At 44.7% G+C, this 21,403-nt stretch overlaps 2 protein-coding genes across 16 annotated transcripts in view; one reads left to right on the forward strand and one right to left on the reverse strand.

Annotated features, from left to right (window-relative positions):
* Positions 1-315: 315 nt before the first annotated feature.
* Positions 316-8,030, reverse strand: LOC134810164 (uncharacterized). The gene is made up of 3 exons (XM_063812065.1): positions 7,624-8,030; positions 5,214-5,446; positions 316-482 (listed from the first exon to the last, which is right to left on the reverse strand). The coding sequence occupies exons 1-3, from the start codon at positions 7,969-7,971 to the stop codon at positions 359-361; spliced, it is 705 nt and encodes a 234-aa protein (XP_063668135.1). The 5' UTR covers positions 7,972-8,030; the 3' UTR covers positions 316-358.
* Positions 8,004-21,403, forward strand: part of C6H6orf201 (chromosome 6 C6orf201 homolog) — a 92,204-nt gene continuing 78,804 nt past the window's right edge. For 3 of the 15 annotated variants that reach the window (XR_008548775.2, XR_010157526.1, XM_054686596.2), the window contains exons 1-3: positions 8,034-8,340; positions 18,278-18,491; positions 19,620-19,818. Coding sequence is in view for 2 of the 15 variants with exons in the window: in XM_054686596.2 (XP_054542571.1) it covers positions 8,221-8,340; positions 18,278-18,491; positions 19,620-19,818 (533 nt within the window). In the remaining 13 variants the exon portion in view is untranslated. Of the gene's footprint in view, positions 8,341-18,277; positions 18,492-19,619; positions 19,819-21,403 lie in introns of all 15 variants that reach the window. The other 12 variants (XR_010157531.1, XR_010157528.1, XR_010157529.1 and 9 more) reach the window with 8 other exon arrangements.

Here is a 21,403-nt window from a genome sequence, read left to right on the forward strand (position 1 = left end):
GGCCCTGTCCCTGCGCCCCGCCCGGCCTCCTCCGGGGTTGCGCAGCCCACTCGGCCATCCTGGCCTGAAGAGGCCGCCCCCGGCCTCGCGGGAAAGCCTGAGCCTCCCGGGCCTTCTCGGACTTCCCCCAGGCGTCCTGGACCTTCTTCGGCCTTCCTGGGCCTCCTCCGGCTTCCTTGACCCTCCCCGGGCCTTCCCCGAGGCCTCCAGGCCCTTCCCTGGGCCTCTCCAGGCTGAGCTCTCTGCGAGATGGCCAGTAGGCCTCTGGGACCCGGGGCCTGGCCCACCCGCCTCCACTCCCACCGCCTGCTCACATCAAGCCAGGAGCACCGCCCGGTACGTAGTCCTCCAGACTAAGCTAAAATACATACGCATTGATACATGTAAAGTTATATCTATGCTTGTACAATATATTAACATAGAAGAAGAGGCATCCTTGTTGACACCAAGCCCATCCGGTCAGTTTCAGGTCCGTCGTCGGCCTTTCAATAGGAAAAACAAAAGATGATTTTTTTCTTTTTTCATGTAGAGGATACATGTAAATCACACAGCCCAATTTTGTACCCCTAAATGCGTATCTCCTATTACAGCTTCATGAAATAAGTGGAGGGGTGGGGGAAGAATATCTATCTAGTTAGATATATCTACATAGCTATCACCCCCACCTTTTGATATAGAGAAAAATTTAAAACAAAATTAATTATATATGTAAGTACAGCAAATGAATACTAAACATTTGGGGGGATGAGATCACGGCCATGTCCCTCTGAGAATCTCCCCATAAAAATGCACTTATATACCACATGTTGAAAACAATGTCAGGGGTTTCTCAGGTTCTTTGATCCCTGACTCCTGACTCTTTCCTCTGCATTTCCATTTTCTCCTCAGAAAGACCTTCCCTTTAAAGAAGCTCTTCCCACCTTCCACCTACCTTACTCTATTTCATGACACCCCGTTGTTATTCACTTCTTTGTACTCCTCATAATCTTGCTGTTTACTTGTTTGTTTTTGTATTGTCTGTCTCTCCCTAGTAGAATATCAAACTCCATGTGGGCCGGGGCCTTGCCTGTCTAGTTCATTTCTGTATCCCCAACCCTTTAAAACTGCTGGGCACATAGTAGAAGCACAGTGGTAGAAGCACAATCGATGTAAGTGAACGAACAAGATTTGTGCAGGCCTCATTCCTTGCAGCCTCCTTGGAGGTTTCCCTTCTAGGCCCTCTCCTCCTTCGGCTGTTTTCCATACTGCTGCTCTAAAATACAGACCTGCTCAACTGCCTCCTAATGCCTGAAGAAGGAAACCCTAATTCTGCAGCCATCCCTTAGGTATCTGCTCATCACCTTCCCAGCGCCCACTACATGTCGAGCACATCGGACATTTTACAATTTTCCTAAACACTCTCCTCCAGGGCATACATCATTGTTACTCTTCCTGTAATACTACCTCCTTTTTATCTCCTTTTCTTTTTTAACCTGCCTAAATTCTAGTCATTACACTTCTAACTCACAAGTCATTTTTCCTGATTGTTCAGGAAGTGTAATTACTAGAAAAAATACAAAAAAAGAGAGAAAACAAAAGTTGCTGTCTCCTCCAAGATCCCTGCTTCGTTATAATGATTTAATTACAGTCCCTTACTCAGTTACATTGTAATTATTCATTTACAATGTCTCAATCACTTTCTTTTCAACACCTTGAAGGTGATATCTGCCCATATTCTATCTAACAGAGTGCCTGGCATGTACTGTAGTAGGTAAGGCACTCAATAAATGTTTCAATTGATTTAATTATTGCAAAAATAGTATTTTCTGAAATGTATGGTGTGGTGACTATATGCCAGGCATAGTGCTGAACATTTTATATGGATTAACCAATGTATATGCCTAATAATCCAATGAAGCAGGTACCACCAGTTATTCCTATTTTATTTCTTATTTTTAATTTTTATTTATTTATTTTTTTGAGACAGAGTCTTGCTCTGTCACCCAGGCTAGAGTGCAATCGTGTGATCTCGGCTTACTGCAACCTCTGCCTCCCAGGTTCAAGCAATTCTCCTGCCTCAGCCTCCCTAGTTCCCTAGTGGCTGGGATTACAGGCACCAGCCACCATGCCCGGCTAATTTTTTGTATTTTTAGTAGAGACGGGTTTCGCCATGTTGGCCAGGCTGGTCTCGAACTCCTGACCTCAGGTGATCTGCTGGCCTCAGCCTCCCAAAGTGCTGGAATTACAGGCATGAGTCTCTGAGCTCAGCCTAGTTATTCCTATTTTATAATTGAGTAACCTGAGCCTTAGATGTATTATATAACCTTTTCCACCTTACAACTACTAGAAAAATTGTGAATGGGAGTAAATATTGGGGTGCATGTATTTCCAGCTAATGCTTTCTACAAATGTATCTAGCTGGGAAATGTTCCCCGCTCTTGAGACAAATTATGTGTGCTTGTGTGTGCACATGCACACGTGTGTGTAAATTCCAAATATCTGGCTTACACATTTCCCCTCTTCCTTGCTTTATGTTTCTGTTCATGCCTTTTTCTGTTATTTCAGAACTCAAACTGATTCCTGATCCCTTAGAGTCCTTCTGAGATTTGTCATCCATATATACATCCTCTAAGATTCTTTTTTTTTCTTAACAGAACTTATTCTTAAAAATGTTCCTTTCATATTATCACCCCCACTCAACTGGTCTTCCTTTCTCTGGAGACTTTTGAATGCTTTGACATCAGCATCAAAATCATGGCTGGCCATTCCCTCATTGCTAAATGTGCACGGCTGTGGAGATGTGAAATATGAAAGCGACAACTTGGAAATTGTGCCCTCTCCAAACCCTTGGGTCTGGTCTGGCTCCAGCCCAGCGTAGGAGGTTAGACAGTGGGTCATTTTCTACAGCAGCTCAGACCCAGCTTAACATCAATCCCAAGGCCAAAGAAAATGCACCTTCCTTCTGTTGGGGCTCGGAAAGCAGTACCCCAAAATGAAGGCTTCGGAAATAGCCTCAGAAGCACCTTTTTCTCTGACCTTCTTCTGCCCTCCTGTCTCTCAGTCCCAGTCTCCCTCCGAGGCTAGCCTGAGAAACTAGAATCCCTCTTCTCCAATGCAGGTTACAGAAATCAGAATGCTTTTTTCCCAAAGCCAGCCATAAAACCTAAAAATATTACTCCAATTTTCCCTTTGCCTTTCTGTGTAAAAACTGGCCATAAAGAAATTATCTGACCCCCATTCCAGAGAGTGGCCCATACCCAGAAGGAAGGAATGCTGCTCAGAGAGGCCAAGAAGAATCTAGAGAGACAGGCCTTGCTGGGTTCCCCCACTCAGGCTGTTAGTGTTAGATCAGACCTTTTTTGTCCTATCGTATTTCTACACAGCTGTCCATACTTTGTTGAACCTAAGCATAAAAATGGAAACTCTCCCCTGTATTTCTGAGTTTTCATTCTGTACACTCCCATGTATAAACACATACTAAATAAATTTGTATGCCTTTTCCCCAGTTACTCTGCCTTTTGTACTTGAGTACTTCTCCTGTCTCAGCCTCTCAAGTTGCTGGGACTACAGGTGCAGGCCACCACGCCTGGCTAATTTTGATTTTTCAGCAAATCTTCAGAGGGCCAAACCCTTGGCCCCTACACCTCCAGCCATCTCATGGCCATGCCCAGGATTCAGATTTTAGTGGTAGCCTCAGCTTGCCTTACTTTAAATCTGCACCTCTTTAGCTGATCCTGAGTGAAACCATTGTTTCATAAACACAGTAGGATGAGGCAGATGCTCTCTATTTCAGGCATTTAGCAAGCTCTTACGTTAATTACAAGGGAGGCAGGCTAAGGAAACAAAGGCAAGCCTTGGGCCAGTCACTTAGTAGTCCAGTAAGCACAGCTTGCTGCCCACCTCAGTTTCTCCTCCTATAACAAAGGCGATGACACTGACTACCACGTAACTACTTTGGAAAGCACCTTGAGATAACGTTCCTTTTCATTGTCCTGAATTATGCAAAGATATGTCAGTAGCAACATTACTTAGTTTCTAATTATTCTGGAGGGAAAAGCCTTCTATTTCAGTCTACCTCCTTCAGTATCTTTCACCTTTTGATATTACCCATGCATTTGTCCTCATCTTCCTTTGTTTTTCCCTTTAGAATTGCCAAGGTCATGGCTGGTCACGTACAGCAGAATCTTTTTGTTTCTTTCTTTTCTTTTCTTTTCTTTTCTTTTGAGACAGAGTCCCACTCCGTTGCCCAGGGTGGAGTGCAATGGCACATTCTCAGCTCACTGCAACCTCTGCCTCCCAGGTTCAAGTACTTCTCCTGTCTCAATCTCCCAAGTTGCTGGGACTACAGGCGCATGCCACCACGCCTGGCTAATTTTTTTGTATTTATAGTAGAGACGGGGTTTCACCATATTGGTCAGGCTGGTCTCAAACTCCTGACCTCAGGTGGTCCACCCGTGTCGGCCTCTCAAAGTGCTAGGATTACAGCTGTGAGCCACTGCGCCCAGCCTACAGCAGAATCTTGTTCAATATAATTATGTAACATTTTCTGAAAGTTAGGACACTATTTTCTAAATAATAATATGCATTTTTGTTCTCAAATAAGATGCTAAGTCAGTGGGAAACATTTCATTTCAATTATGGGCAATTTGTATTTAGCATATGGTTTAGCGATCTGGTCTTATTTTTGTTTTTCCTTTTTGAGAACTGCTTTGTGTTTCAGTAGTGACTAATTTATCCTGATTTAGAACTCTATTCTATGAGCATTCATCTTAAATATACTTTCTTGTGTTTGTATAATTCCTTTTTAAGAAACATATATGCAAATATTTCTAATTTGAAGTTTTAAAAATTAACCTTTAACACTCTGCTCCCATAGCAATGTCCTATTTGGGAGGCCATTGTTTTGTTGCAAATAGATAAGAAATATTGTTTAAAAACTATTTATTCCTGGAATGTGCGATAGTGATGTATATTAACATATTTCCAAAAGGAAGCAAAATAAACACATCAGTCACTGAATTTCACATCTGCATATGTTGCAGCTAGTGCTTTTGAATACATTCTCAATCATATATTTTCTCCTTTATTTTGATTTAAGACTTGATTTCTGCAATTTGAATTGCTTCATAAGCCTTTCTGTTTTTCAGATGCCTATACACTGTAACTCTATTTTCCTAGCCTTATATCACAAATTCACTTTAAATTTTGGTTCAAGTCTCAGTGTCAGAACTTACTTTCTGGTGCCAGGAAAGGTGTAACCTGAAGTCCCTTTCTGGTCGTCAGACCCCTCCCACCTCATTTGTTGTGAACGGAACACTTTCTTTAGAATGATTTCCGTAAAAAACTTGGAGCTAATCTTCTCTCTTTGAACATGACTGAACACCTTGCCTTCTGGAAGCCAGCTGATCTTGTCACACCCACCATGGCGAGGGGGAAGAAGAAGGTATTCAGGAGACACAGAAACCCTCTTAGGAACAGAAAAAGGAATTGCATTTACCTAAAAGTCATGAACAAAAGATCAGCCTAACTAGAAAAACAATCCAGAGTCATGCAGCTGCTGCGCTGCGGGATCAATTTAGTTAATAATACACTGCTAGCACCTACGTGGGCTGCTGCTGCCCGGCATAGCAGCTCTCATCACAACAAGAAAAAACTTGCGAGAAAATAATATGTTAGAAGCCCAGTTTTGAAAAGGTAAATATATTATACACTGAATAATAGAATTGGAAATCAGAGGAATACAAAACAAAATACAAAATGAAAGCATTTGTTCCATCCAAGAATATTAGCACCATGGGCTGAGACCTGGTTGGCTCAGATCAAGATCACACAGCTGGTTAGCAGCAGAATATTTGCCAGGCGTCATTCATGACGGGTCTCTCCCATCCTAAACAGTGTTCTTTAATTACACTATAATTAGAGAAAATGAATGAGATTGGTTCCTAGAAGTGTTATTCATTGTAAAAAATATATATATATAAAATATGTAAAAATATATATCCATCTGATAGTTTATTTAAAAACAAAATTTAATAATTGTGACCTACTTCAGATTTCAACCAAAGTCAGCATGCATCAGATAACTATAAACATTCATCAGTTGCTATTGAGAGCAATGACTAAGAACGTATGAGTCAATTTACATGAAGTATAAAGAATTACATTTTAGTAGATCACTTCCTTGGCATGTTGAATGGCTTAAAACATGGTTTGTTCTTTACTATTTATATAAATGAAGGTTTAGAGGAATGCACTCAACTTTGCCTGGAAGAAAGAAGCTGGGGATATGTCTTCCGGCTGCCAGAATATTCTACCCCCTTCTTCCCACCAAAAACACCTGTAAAATTATGAGAATCACATTGAATTCAAGTGGTTCTTGTTCGTTATATAACATATTTTAAATATGTACTTGCATTTAAAGTATTTTTTTTTAAGTTTTACTTTTTGAGTTTGCAAGTTGAAAGTTAAGAAAAGGAATAGGCCAGACATAGTGGCTTGCGCTTGTAATCACAGCAGTCTGGGAGGCCGAGGCAAGAGGATTGCTTGAGGTCAGGAGTTTGAGACCAGCCAGGGTAACATAGCGAGACCCTGTCTCTACAAAAGAAAAATAACAAAAATTAGCTGGGCGTAGTGATGCACACCTATAGACTCAGCTACTTGTGATGCTGAGGTGGGAGGATTGCTTGAGCCCAGGAGGTCGAGGCTACAGTGAGCTGCACTGCAGCCTGGGCCACAGAGCAAAATTCTGTCTCAAAAAGAAAGAAAAAAGGAAGGAAGGGAAAAAAGGAAAAAAGAGAAAAGAAAGAAAGCTAGGCGAGGTGGCTCACACCTGTAAACCGAGCACTTTGGGAGGCCGAGGTGGGTGGCTCACCTGAGGTCGGGAGTTCAAGACCAGCCTGACCAACATGGAGAAACCTTGTGTCTACTAAAAATACAAAATTAGCTGGGCATGGTGGTGCATGCCTGTACTCCCAGCTACTCAGGAGGCCAAGGCAGGAGAATCACTTGAACTAGGGAGGCAGAGGTTGCAGTGAGCCAAGATCACGCCATTACACTCCTGCCTGGGCAACAAGAGCAAAACTCTGTCTCAAAAAAAAAAAAAAAAATCGATCTATCTATATATATGCATATATGAATGGAATTTTATATCTGCCACTCTGGCCACTAATGTATCATATGGTATAATCATGATGCTTTAATAGTCTTGGCCAAAGGTTTTTAAGGTTGGTGAAAAGCTAGCCCACGCTCCCAGATTTGCCATAGCATACTAGGCTCACACGCCTTCTCTGCTTCTCACCAGCCTGCAGTGTGGCTCTCTAGCTGGTTCATGAAGAGTAGAGCAATTATGGGGAACCTGGCTCCTGGTAAAGCATGCTGAAATCTAAAAGTAGCTGTAACAAACTCTATTATTTGCATTTTTGTTCCAAATCTGATACTAGTTCTTGGCAGCTTCTGTCTTGCTCTGGACTGTGCTATCAAGTGTGGTGATTTAAGATTATTTAATACTTCTATTGTTCTCTGCTTTTTGGTCTGCAATGAAGAATGGCTTCTTACCGGGAAAGCTCCGGTTGAGCATTTGTTTACTTTGTTTTCTTGGTATTAGTTTGGATAAGAACATAAGGAGTAACTAGTTTGGCTTCTTACCTGTGTTAATCTGGGCATTTCCTCAGTTTTGGACGATGAAGCTCTTTCCTCAGTTCTGCTGAGGACTGCACTGATGTAACCACTCTCTCTTGGGGCCTCGTAGGTCTGTGGAGCCTTAATTAGGTACATACTGGGAGCAAGGCTTCTACAAAGTACCAGATGGGAAAATATCACTGGATACATGCGCCCCCGCTTTCCCCTCTTCCTTTTAGCAAAGCTCTCAGTTTTCCCCAGAAATGGTCCATGTCCAGACACAAGACTGGAGTTTCTGCCACAAATCCCCAAATGACTTGGCAGGATATTTTCAACGGGCTGGTTTTCTCTGCTTGGAAAATGCAGGATGAACATGCAGGGTTCCGGACCAATACCTGGGCCATTGTGACTCTCAGAATGCCAGGCAATAAGAGATCAGAAAGCTGGTTCCACTTCATCTTGGAGATGGAGGAAAGCTTGCCAGAACAACTGCACACCCCATCCACTCCTCATGTTCTCAGTTTGTTCTTCTCTGTGATACAACCAGCATCATGAGAACAGCCAGCAGCAGCTCCAGCGTGATGAAATTTTCACTCCTTGACAAGTGTAAGAAGCCGAAAAACTATGCCCAGCCAGAAGTTCTGTGTCACACCTTTGAGGTGCTGTCTAACCTCCACAAGCTGCTTCCGAATCACCTGGTGGAGATGCTTTATTCCCACAAGAGGGAAGAGGACAAGAAAAAATGTATGTGGGCCGAGGGTGGGCATGAGTGCTTTTCAGCAAGCATACGCTTTATCTTGATACAAACTGCCTCTACTTTAAGACGCAAGGAAGAACTTTTACTCTTTATTTTACTTAGTGTATTTTTATTATTTTTTGAGACGAGGCTCTCGCTTTATCCCCCAGGCTGGAGTGCAGGAGTGCAATAATCATGGCTCACCACAGCTTCAAACTCCTGGGCTCACGCGATCCTCCCACCTCAACCTCCCCAGTAGCTGGGACTACAGGTGCATTGCCACCACAATGTCTAATTTTTTAATTTTTTGTAGAGCTGCCCCCCCGCCCCCCACATCCCCATGTTGCCTGGGCTGGTCTCGAACTCCCAAGCTCAAGTGATCCGCCCGCCTTTGCCTCCAAAGTGCTGGAATTCGAGGTGGGATCCCCTGCACCTGGCCAGAACTTGCTCTGTACGTTGTAGGTGTGATCAGTCCTCTAGACACATGTCCCCATCCATGGGCTTATTCTGGAATTTACTCATGTGCTGATTATCCATTGCTTCTTCATGTTCTTTTGCATAAATAGTCTTTTGTGAGCCAAGTTAGGCGTGACCCTCTTCTTTTTTTTTTTTTTGAGATGAAGTCTGGCTCTGTCGCCCAGGCCGGAGTGCAGTGGCGCGATCTCGGCTCACTGCAAGCCCCGCCTCCCGGTTTCATGCCATTCTCCTGCCTCAGCCTCCCCAGTAGCTGGGACTACAGGCGCCCGCCACCACACCCGGCTAATTTGTTTGTATTTTTAGCAGAGATGGGGTTTCACTGTGTTAGCCAGGATGGTCTTGATCTCCTGACCTCATGATATGCCCGCCTCGGCCTCCCAAAGTGCTGGGATTACAGGCGTGAGCCACCACACACGGCCAGGCCCGACTCTCTTCTTTAGGCAAAGCTTACCTGTGGGAATATGGAAAGGGTACTGAGAGGGAAATGCTGCTAAATTTACAATTTAAGCTTTATATTTGATTTTAAGATGAGTGAGAGAACTTCCAAGTGGAAAGTCAGGTTTTGAACTTTGTTCCTTTGCTCTGTTTCCTATGATTCCTTCCTCCTATGGCCATGATTGCACCAGGAAGAAGCTGGATATTTTCTTTCCTCCTGGCGATTATAAGCAACCTGTACTGTTTGCAGTATGGAGTGGCCTGACACTCCTGAAATTCTGTCAGGGTCAATGATAATAGGGCCGATTTGCAGCATTGGGTGGAGTCTGCCTCCTGAATTGTTCCTGCTTAAGTGGAGGACAAAGATAGAGGCAGCCACCTGTGCTCATGAACTTAGAAAACAAAATAGCAGCCGCCACAGAGATTAAGATGCAATTCCGAAGCCAGGCGCGGTGGGCTCACGCCTGTAATCCCAGCACTTTGGGAGGCCAAGACGGGTGGATCACATGAGTCAGGAGTTCAAGACCAGCCTGACCAACATGGTGAAACCCCATGTTTACAAAAAGTAGCTGGGCATGATGGCGGGTGCCTGTAATTTCAGCTATTCAGGAGGTTGAGGCGGGAGAATCCTTTGAACCCAGGAGGTGGAGGTTGCACTGAGCCGAGATCGCACCACTGTACTCCAGCCTGGCAACAGAGTGAGACTCTGTCTCCAAAAAAAAAAAAAAAAAAAAAAAAAAGGGCAGACTGTCTCCTGGCGGTGTTTGTGTGGGTTCTTTGGCTATTTCCCAGGCTGACAGTTTTCACAGCCTCCTGCTGAGATTTCTTCTCTTCAGGTGCCTTAGTCTGTTTGGGCTGCTATAACAAAATACCGTAGACTGAGGCCGGGCACAGTGGCTCGTGCCTGTAATCCCAGCACTTTGGGAGGCTGAAGCGGGTGGATCTGAGGTCAGGAGTTCGAGACCAGCCTGGCCAACATGGTGAAACCCCATCTCTACTATAAATACAAAAATCAGCCGGGCGTGGTGATGGGTGCCCGTAATCCCAGCTACTTGGGAGGCTGAGGCAGGAGAATCGCTTGAACCTGGGAAGTGGAGGTTGCAGTGAGCCAAGATTGTGCCATTACACTCCAGCCTGGGCAACAAGAGTGAGACTCCATCTCAAAAAAACAAAAACAACAAATACTATAGACTGGGTAGCTTATAAACAGAAAAATTTATTTCTCATAGTTCTGGAGGCTGGGAAGTCTAAAATCAAGGTAGATACCATGTCTGGAGAAAACTTTCTGGTTCATAGATGGCACCTTCTTGCTGTGTCCTCACATAGTGGAAGTGAGAGGTGACAGCATGCTGGTAGCCCTTGCAGCCCTCACTCGCTCTGGGCGCCTCCTCGGCCTTGGCGCCCACTCTGGCCACGCTTGACGAGCCCTTCAGCCTGCCGCTGCACTGTGGGAGCCCCTTTCTGGGCTGGCCAAGGCTGGAGCTGCTTCCCTCAGCTTGCAGGAAGGTGTTGGGGGAGAGGCGCGGGCGGGAACCCGGGCTGCCCGCGGCACTTGTGGGCCAGCGCCAGTTCCGGGTGGGCCTGGGCTCGGCAGGTCCCGCACTGGGAGCTGCAGGCCGGCCCCGCTGCCCCGGGCAGTGAAGGGCTTAGCACCTGGGCCAGCAGCTGCTGTGCTCGATTTCTCCCGGGGCTTTAGCTGCCTCCCTGCGGGGCAGGGCTCGGTACCTGCAGCCTGCTGTGCCTGAGCCTCCCCTCGGGCTCCTGTGCAGCCAGAGACTCTCCAACCAGCGCCACCCCCTGCTCCACGGCACCCAGTCCCATCGATCACCCAAGGGCTGAGGAGTGCGGGCACATGGCTTGGGACTGGCAGGCAGCACCACCTGCGGCCCCGGTGTGGGATCCACTGGGTGAAGCCAGCTGGGCTTCTGAGTCTGGTGGGGACTTGGAGAATATGTTTAGCTAAGGGATTGTAAATACACCAATCAGCACTCTGTATCTAGCTTAAGGTTTGTAAACACACCAATCAGCACCCTGTGTCTAGCTCAGGGTTTGTGAATGCACCAATCGGCACTCTGTGTCTAGTTAATCTGGTGGGGACTTGGAGAACCTTTATGTCTAGCTAAGGGATTGTGAATGCATCAATTGGCACTCTGTATCTAGCTCAAGGTTTGTAAATGCACCAATCAGCACTGCTCAGGGTTTGTAAATACACCAATCGACACTCTGTATCTAGTTAATCTAGTGGGGAGATGGAGAACTTTTGTGTCTCACTCAGGGATTGTAAACGCACCAATCAGCACCTTGTCAAAACGGACCAATCAGTTCTCTGTAAAACAGACCAATCGGCTCTCTGTAAAATGGACCAATTAGCAGGATGTGGGTGGGGCCAGATAACAGAATAAAAGCAGGCTGCCCGAGGCAGCTGTGGCAACTTGCTGGGGTCTTTTTGCACGCTGTGGAAGCTTCGTTCTTTCACTCTTTGCAGTAAATCTTGCTGCTGCTTACTTTTTGGGTTTGCAGTCCCTTTATGAGCTGTAACACTGGCCGCGAGGGTCTGCAGCTGCGTTCTGGAGGCCACTGAGGCCACAAACCCACCGGAGGAACAAACAACTCTAGATATGCCACCTTAAGAGCTTAGAACACTCACCGTGAAGATCTACAGTTTCACTCCTGAGTCAGCGAGACCGTGAACCCCCCAGAAGGAAGAAAGTACGAACACATCCGAACGTCAGAAGGCACAAACTCTGGAGGCTGCGCTGCCTTTAAGAACTGTAACACTGACTGTGAGAGTCCGCAGCTTCATTCTTGAAGTCAGTGAGACCAAGAACCTACCAATTCTGAACACAGAAAGGGGGGGTGGGGGGCATCTCTCCCACGCCTAGTTTATAAGGCACTGTTCCCGTGACCTGATCACTTCTAAAAGGCACACCCCACCATGCAATGCCATCACCTTGGGGGCTAGGATTTAACATGAATTTTGAGAGACATAAACATTCAGACCATAGCACCACCCTACCCAGCTTTTGTAAGGTTCACTTCCATCCGATTTCAATAGAAATTGCATAATCTTTTGACGGAAATGCTCCTGAGATCCTCCTATATTCAAGCAGACTCCAAATGACTACAGCTGACTCTTGAACAACTTACTTGAACTGTGCAGGTCCACTTGTAGTGTGGCAGAAAATTAAAGAAAAATAAAACCAATTAAAGAAATAAGCTTTTCTGGATTAGGCTGACTTGTCCCAGAGGCAGCGACAGCCACAGCCCAGACACACAAAAAGTCTTAATAATACTATCTACTGTGCTCTGGAAACACTCCTAGCACTCCCTCAACATAGCGAGAAGAAAAACCAATTTTCCTTTGTTTTATGGAATAAGTTTATAGATTTCTGTTCTCTGTAACTGGTAACTTTAAAGTATTCTGTTTTATCTAAGCAGTAGAGTGAAGGTCATGAGCCTCTGAACAGGCCTGAGTTATGGCCACCTGGGCGCCGTAATGAAGGTTATAGGATAAGCCCGTACCTGGGCAAAGTCTAGATAACAGACATCTGGGTTGCTTAGCGATGGTCATGTGTAATCCTGAGTTATGAACCTGTTACAACTTAATTAACTGTCTTTATCCTGCCTCTGTATCCCTGCTTTCACGCCAGTATACGCTTGCTTCAAGCTAGCCTACCCCCTTTTATGAAGTTTGTATAAAAGGCAAGTACTGTCTTTGTTCTGCGCCCAGTCTTTGGACGTTAAATCTGCTGGGTCTAAGTGCACTCAATAATAAAGATATCCTGTATACACCCCAAGGTCTCTCTCTGGTCCTCCTGATCCGGCAACAATAGGTGGATTTTTTTCAGTAAATATATTGGAAATTTTTTTGAAGATGTGCCACAATTTGAAAAAATTTGTAGACCAATCGTATAGTCCAGAAATAACAAAAAATTAAGAAAAAGTTAGGGTAGTGGGCGTGGTGGCTCATGCCTGTAATTCCAGCACTTTGGGAGGCTGAGGCAGGCGGATGATTTGAGGTAAGGCGTTCCAGACCTGTCTGACCAACATGGTGAAACCCTGTCTTTACTGAAAATACAAAATTAGGCAGTGTGGTGGTACATGCCTGTAATCCCAGCTACTTGGGAGACTGAGGCAGGAGAATTGCTTGAACCTGGGAGTTGGAGGTTGCAGCGAGCTGAGATTGTGCCACTGCACTCCAGCCTGGGTGACAAAGTGGGACTCAAGAAAAATTAAAAGAGATGTTGTGAATGCATAGAATATATGTAGATACTAGTCTACTTTATCATTTAGTACCATAAAATGTACACAAACCTATTAGGAAAAGTTAAAATTTATAAAAACTTACACACAGAAACACTTACAGACTGTACTTGGTGCCATTCACAGTCAAGGGAAATGTAAATGAGAATAAAGATGCAGTATTAGGCCGAGAGTGGTGGCTCACACCTGTAATCCCAGCACTTTGGGAGTACGAGGAGGTAGATCACCTGAGGTCAGGAGTTCAAGACCAGCCTGGCCAACATGTTGAAACCCCATCTCTACTAAAAATACAAAAAGTAGCCAGACGTGGTGGCCGGCACCTGTAATCCCAGCTACTCAGTAGGCTGAGGCAGGAGAATCTTTTGAACACGGGAGTCAGAGACTGCAGTGAACTGAGATCATGCCATTGCACTCCAGCTTGGGCAACAAAAGCAAAACTCCACCTCAAAAAAAAAAAAAAAGATGCAGTATTCAATCATAACTGTAGAAAATTAACTGTAGTAATACTGTAGTGCTGTAGTAATTTCATAGCCACCTCCCGTTGCTCTTGCTGTGAGCTCAAGTGGTGTGAATATCCACTTAAAATGCCATGTGATGCTAATCATCTCTGTGGGAGCAGCTCATCTCTCTAGTAAATTGCATATCACAGTAAAGTGATTTCACAGTTCTCAGGTATTTTTTGTGTTTAGTGCAATACCATAAAACTTGAATAACACCATGGGACCCACAAAAAGTGCCGTTAGTGATGCTAGAAGTACTCCCAAGAAGCAGAGAAAAGTCATGATGTTACAAGAAAAAGTTGAGTTGCTTGATATGTACTGTACATTGAATAGTTGCCTGCCACTTCAGACAGACGATTTTTCTTGTAAACAGATGGTGTAAACTTATAGTGTTGATAAATACAGTGCTGTCAATGTATTTCTCTTCCTTATGATTTTCTTTTTATTTTTTTGAGACAGAGTCTCACTCTGTCTTCCAGGCTGGAGTGCAGTGGTGCTATCTCAGCTCGCTGCAACCTGCACCTCCCAGTTTCAAGTGATTCTCCATCTCAGCCTCCCGAGTAGTTGGGATTACAGGCACCCGCTACCACACCCGGCTAATTTTTGTAATTTTAGCAGAGATGGGGTTTCACCATGTTGGTCAGCTATTCTTGAACTCCTGACCTCAAGCAATCCACCTGCCTTGGCCTCCCAAAGTGCTGGGATTACAGGCATGAGCCATCGCGCCCGGCCATGATTTTCTTAATAACATTTTTTTGCTTACTTTACTCTAAGGATGTGATATATAATACAGATAACATATACAATATGTGTTAACCGTTTATGTTAGCAGTAAGGCTTCTGGCCAACAGTAGGCTATTAGTAAAAGTTTTGAGGGAATCAAAAGTCAAAAAAGTAGCTGGGTGTAGTGGCATGGTACAGGTGCTAGACTACCACGCTCAACTACTCGGAAGGCTGTGGCAGGAGGATTGCTTGAGCCCAGGAGTTCGAGACCAGCCTGGGCAACATAGCAAGACTTTTTTTTTTTTTTTGCGACAGAGTTTTGCACTTGTTGCCCAGGCTGGAGTGCAATGGCGTGATCTCAGCTCACTGCAACCTCCACTCCCACGTTCAAGCGATTCTCCTGTCTCAGCCTCCCAAATAGCTGGGATTATAGGCATGCTCCACCACGCTCAGCTTTTTGTATTTTTAGTAGAGACAGGGTTTCATCATGTTGGCCAGAATGGTCTCGATCTCTTGACCTTGTGATCCACCTGCCTTGGCCTCCCAAAGTGCTGGGATTACAGGCATGAGCCACCGAGCCTGGCCAAGACTCTTTAACAAAAGAAACTTATGTGTTTATTTTCAACTGAGCAGGGGTCAGTGCCCCTAACTTCCATGTTATTCAAGGGTCAGTTGTATTTTCCAAGGGGTTTACATATTTATTTACTTATTTATTTATTTATTTATTTATTTTTGAGACAGAGTCTCACTCTGTCGCCCAGGCTGGAGTGCAGTGGTGCGATCTCGGCTCACTGCAACCTCCACCTCCCGGGTTCAAGTGATTCTCCTGCGTCAGCCTCCCGAGTAGCTGGGATTACAGGCACGCGCCACCACACCTGGCTAATTTTTGTATTGTAGTAGAGACAGGGTTTTGCCATTTTGGCCAGGCTGGTATCAAACTCCTGACCTCAAGTGGTCCACCCACCTCGGCTTCCCAAAGTGCTGGGATTACAGGCATGAACCGCCAAGTCCGGCTGGGGTTTACATTTAGCTCATAGAAAATCTGTGCCCTTGCTCCCCATACCTTCACCCCGTTGATAAAAGCACAGTTGGCTTCCAACACTGCCCTCTTTTCTCTGTGGCCACAGGCAGCTGTGATCCCAGCCACTCACCATTGTGTTTCAAGGTGTTACAGGCTCAACAAAATATATGGCTATATATTGGTGATTTTGCCTCAACAACATATATTGTCCCTCAACAAGATATATTGAAGTCCTAACTCCCAGCACCCCAGAATGTGACTAGATTTGGAAATAGGATCGTTACATGGTGCAGATGTAATTAATTAAACTTAGGTGAACATAATATGTGTAGAGAGGGTTCTTCATCCAGTATGACTGGTGACCTTATAAGAAGAAAGAGACACGCAGGAGACGATGGCCTTGTGACAGTAGAGACAGAGATGGGAGTGATGCATCCATAGGCAAGGAATACCAAGGATTGCAGGCAAACACCAGAAAGTAGGAAGAGACAAAGAAAGATTCTCCCCTCAAGGTTTCAGCGTGGCCTTGCCGACACCTTGATATCTGACTTCCAGCCTCCTGAATCGTGAGACAATAAATTTGTTGTTTTAAGTGACCCACTTTGTGGTACTGTTAGGACAGCCCTAGGAGACTGACGCACCAGTGTTAGGAGACATAGTCCCATTCCGCAGGTACTTCTCTAAAGTCCCCTTAAAGCCAAGGGTGGGAAGGGGAATGACATAGTACACAGCACTGCCCCGACTCTGTGCCTAAAGAAATCCTCAAGTGCCTTAAGGAATCCTGAATGAATCCTCCGTTTTTTCACATATTGATAGGGATGCTGTGCACGCATAGGTGTCTGGCACCTACTCGAGTTTTCTCAGACTTGCGGCCTTGGACAAAACAAGACAACAGAAAAATGTATATTTTCACATCCTGTTACATGTATATGTCCTTCAACTTAGCAATTCCACTTCTAGTTATTATCCTACAGAAACAACTTGTACCTGAGCCCAAAGATGGATAAATATGGCCATGCACTGAAGCATTGTTTATAATAGTCAAAAATTTAAACAACCTATGACATTCAGTAGCAGAAGAATTAAACGAAGGCATATATCCACATAGTGGAATACTATCAAAAAGAAGGTTGACATTAACATGTCTACAATACAGATTATAGAGTTTTAATAAGCTGCAAAGGAAGATACACAATATGGATCCATGTATGCCAAAAGAAAACTATACATTTGTACATATATATGTGTATATAAATGCATAGAAAAGAGTTTTGAAGGAGACTTAGGAAATTCAGGACAGTGGCTACCTCTGGAGAAAGGATAGAGCTTGAAGAGGGAAAATGAAGCAAAACTTTCCCTTTTTGCTATGTAGACTTCGCTGAGTTGTTTCATTTTAATTATTCCAATGGAAACCTTTTACTTTTGTAATTAAAATGCAACATTAACACTGAAAATGCAGTAATTATGTGAAGTTGGAGAAATGAGTTTTGATTTTCTAGAGACATTCTCATTCTGTGTTGATTTAGATTTTCTCTCCGTAGCCTCCCAGTGTAGACGGTGATAGACGTCGGTACACGTTTAGCAGCCGGTAATTCCTGCCATGTACAACTGCCAAGCAGCAGTGGGGTGCCTTTGTTTCAGAGGGATTTGGGTGCAGTGATTCTTTGCTATGGTTGGAAGCCAGTTTAAGGAGGTTCATGCAGCTGAGGTGAACAGCATTAAGGGGTAAGAAATGACTCCTCAGAGTTCTGAGTTTGTGCCTTCAGGGAACTGGCCTCAGGATGAGTCCAGTCACTGGGAGCACATTGGCCTTTGAGGTCTTAAATTCATCACTAAAAATGTGCTCCGTTGCCAAGATGCCATTTCCAAACATATAGTGATTTCCTTGCATATGCATCCTGAAGACATGACCCTATTGCTCTGACTTTCATCCGTCAGACCAAGAATTTAAGAATAGATACTGCTGTCTTGCTGCTGCTGGGTCTAAAGCCTTCCTTCTAGAAGAAATTTCTTTTGACCTTAAAAATAGGTTTTGTTCCTTTTCCTGTCAATCCCCTCTTCACCTGCAAGATGCTTTGCCTGTATTACACTATATTGGTTACCCAGAAATGATTACATGAAGAAAGAAAGAAAAAGAACTAAACATCCATATTTTTTAAAAAAAAAACCCAGGTTTTTATTTTATATTTTAAATATAAAGTTAACTTTGGGAGGCTGAGGCAGGAGGATCACTTGAGGCTATGAATGAGATCAGCCTAGGCAACAAAGTAAGACGCTCATCTCTGCAAAAAATAACAAAAATTAGCCGGGTCTAGTGGTGCATGCCTGTAGTCCCAGCTGCTGAGGAGGCTGAGGTCAAAGGATCACTTGAGCCCAGGAGGTCGAGGCTGGAGTGAGCTATGATTGCACCACTGCACTCCATCCTGGAGCTCTCATGGAGGTGCTGGCTGACCAGGGAGGGATGCCATTCCATTTCTGATAACATAGGATCTAAGCCCCTCTGGTATTGACTTCATCTTCTCCAAGTGGCTCTACCATGCAGTTGTAACTGTACCGCTGGCCATCCAGAGCTCCTACAGTAGGCTGCAACAGTCCAAACCTCAAGTCTCAGTTACTGGAACACCCAAAAGAAGGAAGGCATTTCCCACCGGCATTGCTGAAAATAGACATGCTTATAACAGAGCGAGAAAAAACAGTTCATTTCTGGCCAGAAATGAATTTTGTGGAATCAAAAAGAACGGTAAGTGACACTCCCACATTCTAACTGACAAAGCATGCTGGAAGTTCAGTCCTATGTTGTAATCCTTGCTCAGACAAAATCACCAATAAAACGGGGCCCCAAGTTATGCGGCCTGACAATAATGTTAACATTCACCCTATTTCTTCTGGGAAGTTTCAAAATGTGCATCTCCAATTAAGTATGCAATTAAAGGGAAAATGAGAATCACAATAATAATAATTGTATGGTAACTTGCCATTAGTTTGAGAATCATGCACACATAACCAACTCTATTTGTGTGGTCCCAGCATGCCTGCTTGTTTGCTCATTCTTTTTTTTTTTTTTTGAGACAGAGTCTCACTGTCGCCCAGGCTGGAGTGCAGTGGCGCGATCTCGGCTCACTGCAAGCTCCACCTCCTGGGTTCACGCCATTCTCCTGCCTCAGCCTCCCGAGTAGCTGGGACTACAGGCCCCCGCCACCATGCCCGGCTAATTTATTGTATTTTTAGTAGAGACGGGGTTTCACCGTGTTAGCCAGGACGGTCTTGATCTCCTGACCTCATGATCCGCCCACCTTGGCCTCCCAAATGCTGGGAGGTGTGAGCCACCGCACCCGGCCTTGTTCATTCTTTTATTTACTTACAATGTATCTGCTAGATGTCTAGGACCAGGCTAAGATCTGAATGGTGCTCAGTAATATTGTTGGAATAAAGGAATGACAAAGCTAAATAGGAATTATTATTATTATTATTTTGAGATGGAGTCTCGCACTGTCACCCAGGTTGGAGTGCAATGGCATGATCTTGGCTCACTGCAGGCTCTCCCTCTCGGGTTCACACCATTCTCCTGCCTCAGCCTCCTGAGTAGCTGGGACTACAGGTGCCCGCCACCATGCCTGGCTAATTTTTTGTATTTTTAGTAGAGACGGGGTTTCACCGTGTTAGCCAGGATGGTCTCGATCTCCTGACCTTGTGATCCTCCCGCCTCAGCCTCCCAAAGTGCTGGGATTACAGGCGTGAGCCACCGCACCCGGCCCAATAGGAATTATTAAGCTGCATATATATGTTTTCTCAAATCAGTGCTTTGTTACTCTTGCTATGCAAAGATGGAGAGGAACATTGAATGTATTAATGCTTATTCTATTACCAGGTGAGAATCCTGAACTCTCTGGCTTAGAAAGAATCTTAGCAAGACATCAGTTGCCAAAAGAGATTAATCTGACCCCAAAGCCGAACAGAATGCCCCCGTGGAAAAGAAAAATCATCAACAATGTAACTGACAGGTGGAAGAAATGTCACTTGTTGAAGAGAAACACGAAAGAGCCTCCAATGTCCACCATAGTTGTCAGGTAGACTCTAATTTCTGCCTTATGTGGATATATTTAGAGATACACAGGGTGATCACAAAATCTCTATATGCCTTAGCTAAAAAATGATAAGCACTGTTCTATATAAAAGCACATGGGCCCCATTTTTACCCACCCCCAAGCTGCTAGAGGAGCCCTCATTGGGAGTAAACTCATGGAAATGGGAGCAGGAGTGTGGGTCCTCCATGGCCCATTGCAGTCTACAATAGAGAGCAGAAATCTAGCAAGAACAGAGTGGGATTCTTGGAGAGAAACCCAACCACTGAGCTGTGGGGCTTTTTGGCTGCGTAAGTTGGGAAGCAGCTTGGTTTTTCACACCCACCATTGGCATGACCAGGGGCTAGGATACCATAGCAGGACATGGTGGACCTTTGGCTTTATCCCTGGTCTGCCAGACTGTACATGGAGAGAACTGGAGCACCATTGGACAGTCTTAACAAGAGGAGTGACATCATCTGACCCAAATCCTCTCTAGCTTCCCAAAGAATGCATGGGTGGAGGAGAGCTGTTGGGAGATTTTACAGCTCTGCAGGTAAGGGATGGTGGCCCAGGTGGTAACAGTGGGGATGTGGAATTGGTTGGATTCCGGTGCTCAAAGTCATAAGCTTTGGTTCCTTGGCAAATTATCTTTTTTGGTGCACTTCTTTCCCTGCTTATGCCAGATAGATGGTGTTTCTATATTTGTTTCTTTTCTTTTCTTTTCTTTTGAGACAGAGTCTCACACTGTCACCCAGGCTGGGGTGCCGTGGCGCGATCTCAGCTCACTGCAACCTCCGACTCCTGGGTTCCAGTGATTCTCCTGCCTCAGCCTCCCGAGTAGCTGGGATTACAGGCATGTGCCACAACACCTGGCTAATTTTTTTTGGTATTTTTAGTGGAAACGGGGTTTTGCCATGTTGGCCAGGCTAATCTCAAACTCCTGACCTCAGGTGATACAACTGCTTGGCCTCCCAAAGTGCTGGGATTACAGGCGTGAGCCACCGTGCCTGGTCTATATTTGTTTCTTTCGTATTGCTGCATGTATGGCAATGATGCCTACACTTTGTACATAGTAAGTATTCAAGCAATTTTGCCGGGCTGTCAGGATAAATGTAGATGTTGCTACAAAGACAGGATCATTTCTGATTTGAAGGTAACATAACCGGGAGAGAGTTCCAGCTCATGAATTTGCCTGAACTGGAAGCTTCCCCTGGGATCATTGCCCTGGTGAAACAGAGTCCTTGTCTACATTTTTTTCAGTGTCCCCAGTGGCATAATTTGCCAATTTGATTTAAATATTGGTAGCCAAAGAAGGCAAAGGTATTATTATAAAAGAAGGTGGTCAATGGATCCATGGTGTTTTCTGGACAAAGCAAAGACACTACATTTTTGTCCAGAAGTAGGTAAAGGTTATATTAAGTGATGATATCTGATTACTCAAGTGAAGATTATTTGACCATGCTTTGGAAGCCTGATATGATTTGGCTCTGTCCCCACCCAAATCCCATTTTGAATCGTAATCCCCACATGTTGGAGGAGGGGCCTGGTGGGAGGTGATTGGATCATGGGAACAGATTTCCTTCTTGCT

Source organism: Pan troglodytes, chromosome 5, assembly GCF_028858775.2.
Source record: "Pan troglodytes isolate AG18354 chromosome 5, NHGRI_mPanTro3-v2.0_pri, whole genome shotgun sequence".
In the NCBI taxonomy this organism is placed as follows: domain Eukaryota; kingdom Metazoa; phylum Chordata; class Mammalia; order Primates; family Hominidae; genus Pan; species Pan troglodytes.

Excerpts from the sequence above, each read along its gene's own strand:
- LOC134810164 (XM_063812065.1), bottom strand. The coding sequence starts at position 7,971 with ATGTTCATCCTGCATTTTCCAAGCAGAGAAAACCAGCCCGTTGAAAAT. Across the intron at positions 5,447-7,623 it reads AAATGCCCAGATTAACACAG|AGGGTTTCTGTGTCTCCTGA; the intron begins GTAAGAAGCCAA and ends TCTGTTCCTAAG. Across the intron at positions 483-5,213 it reads ACCTTTCCTGGCACCAGAAA|GCCGACGACGGACCTGAAAC; the intron begins GTAAGTTCTGAC and ends TCCTATTGAAAG.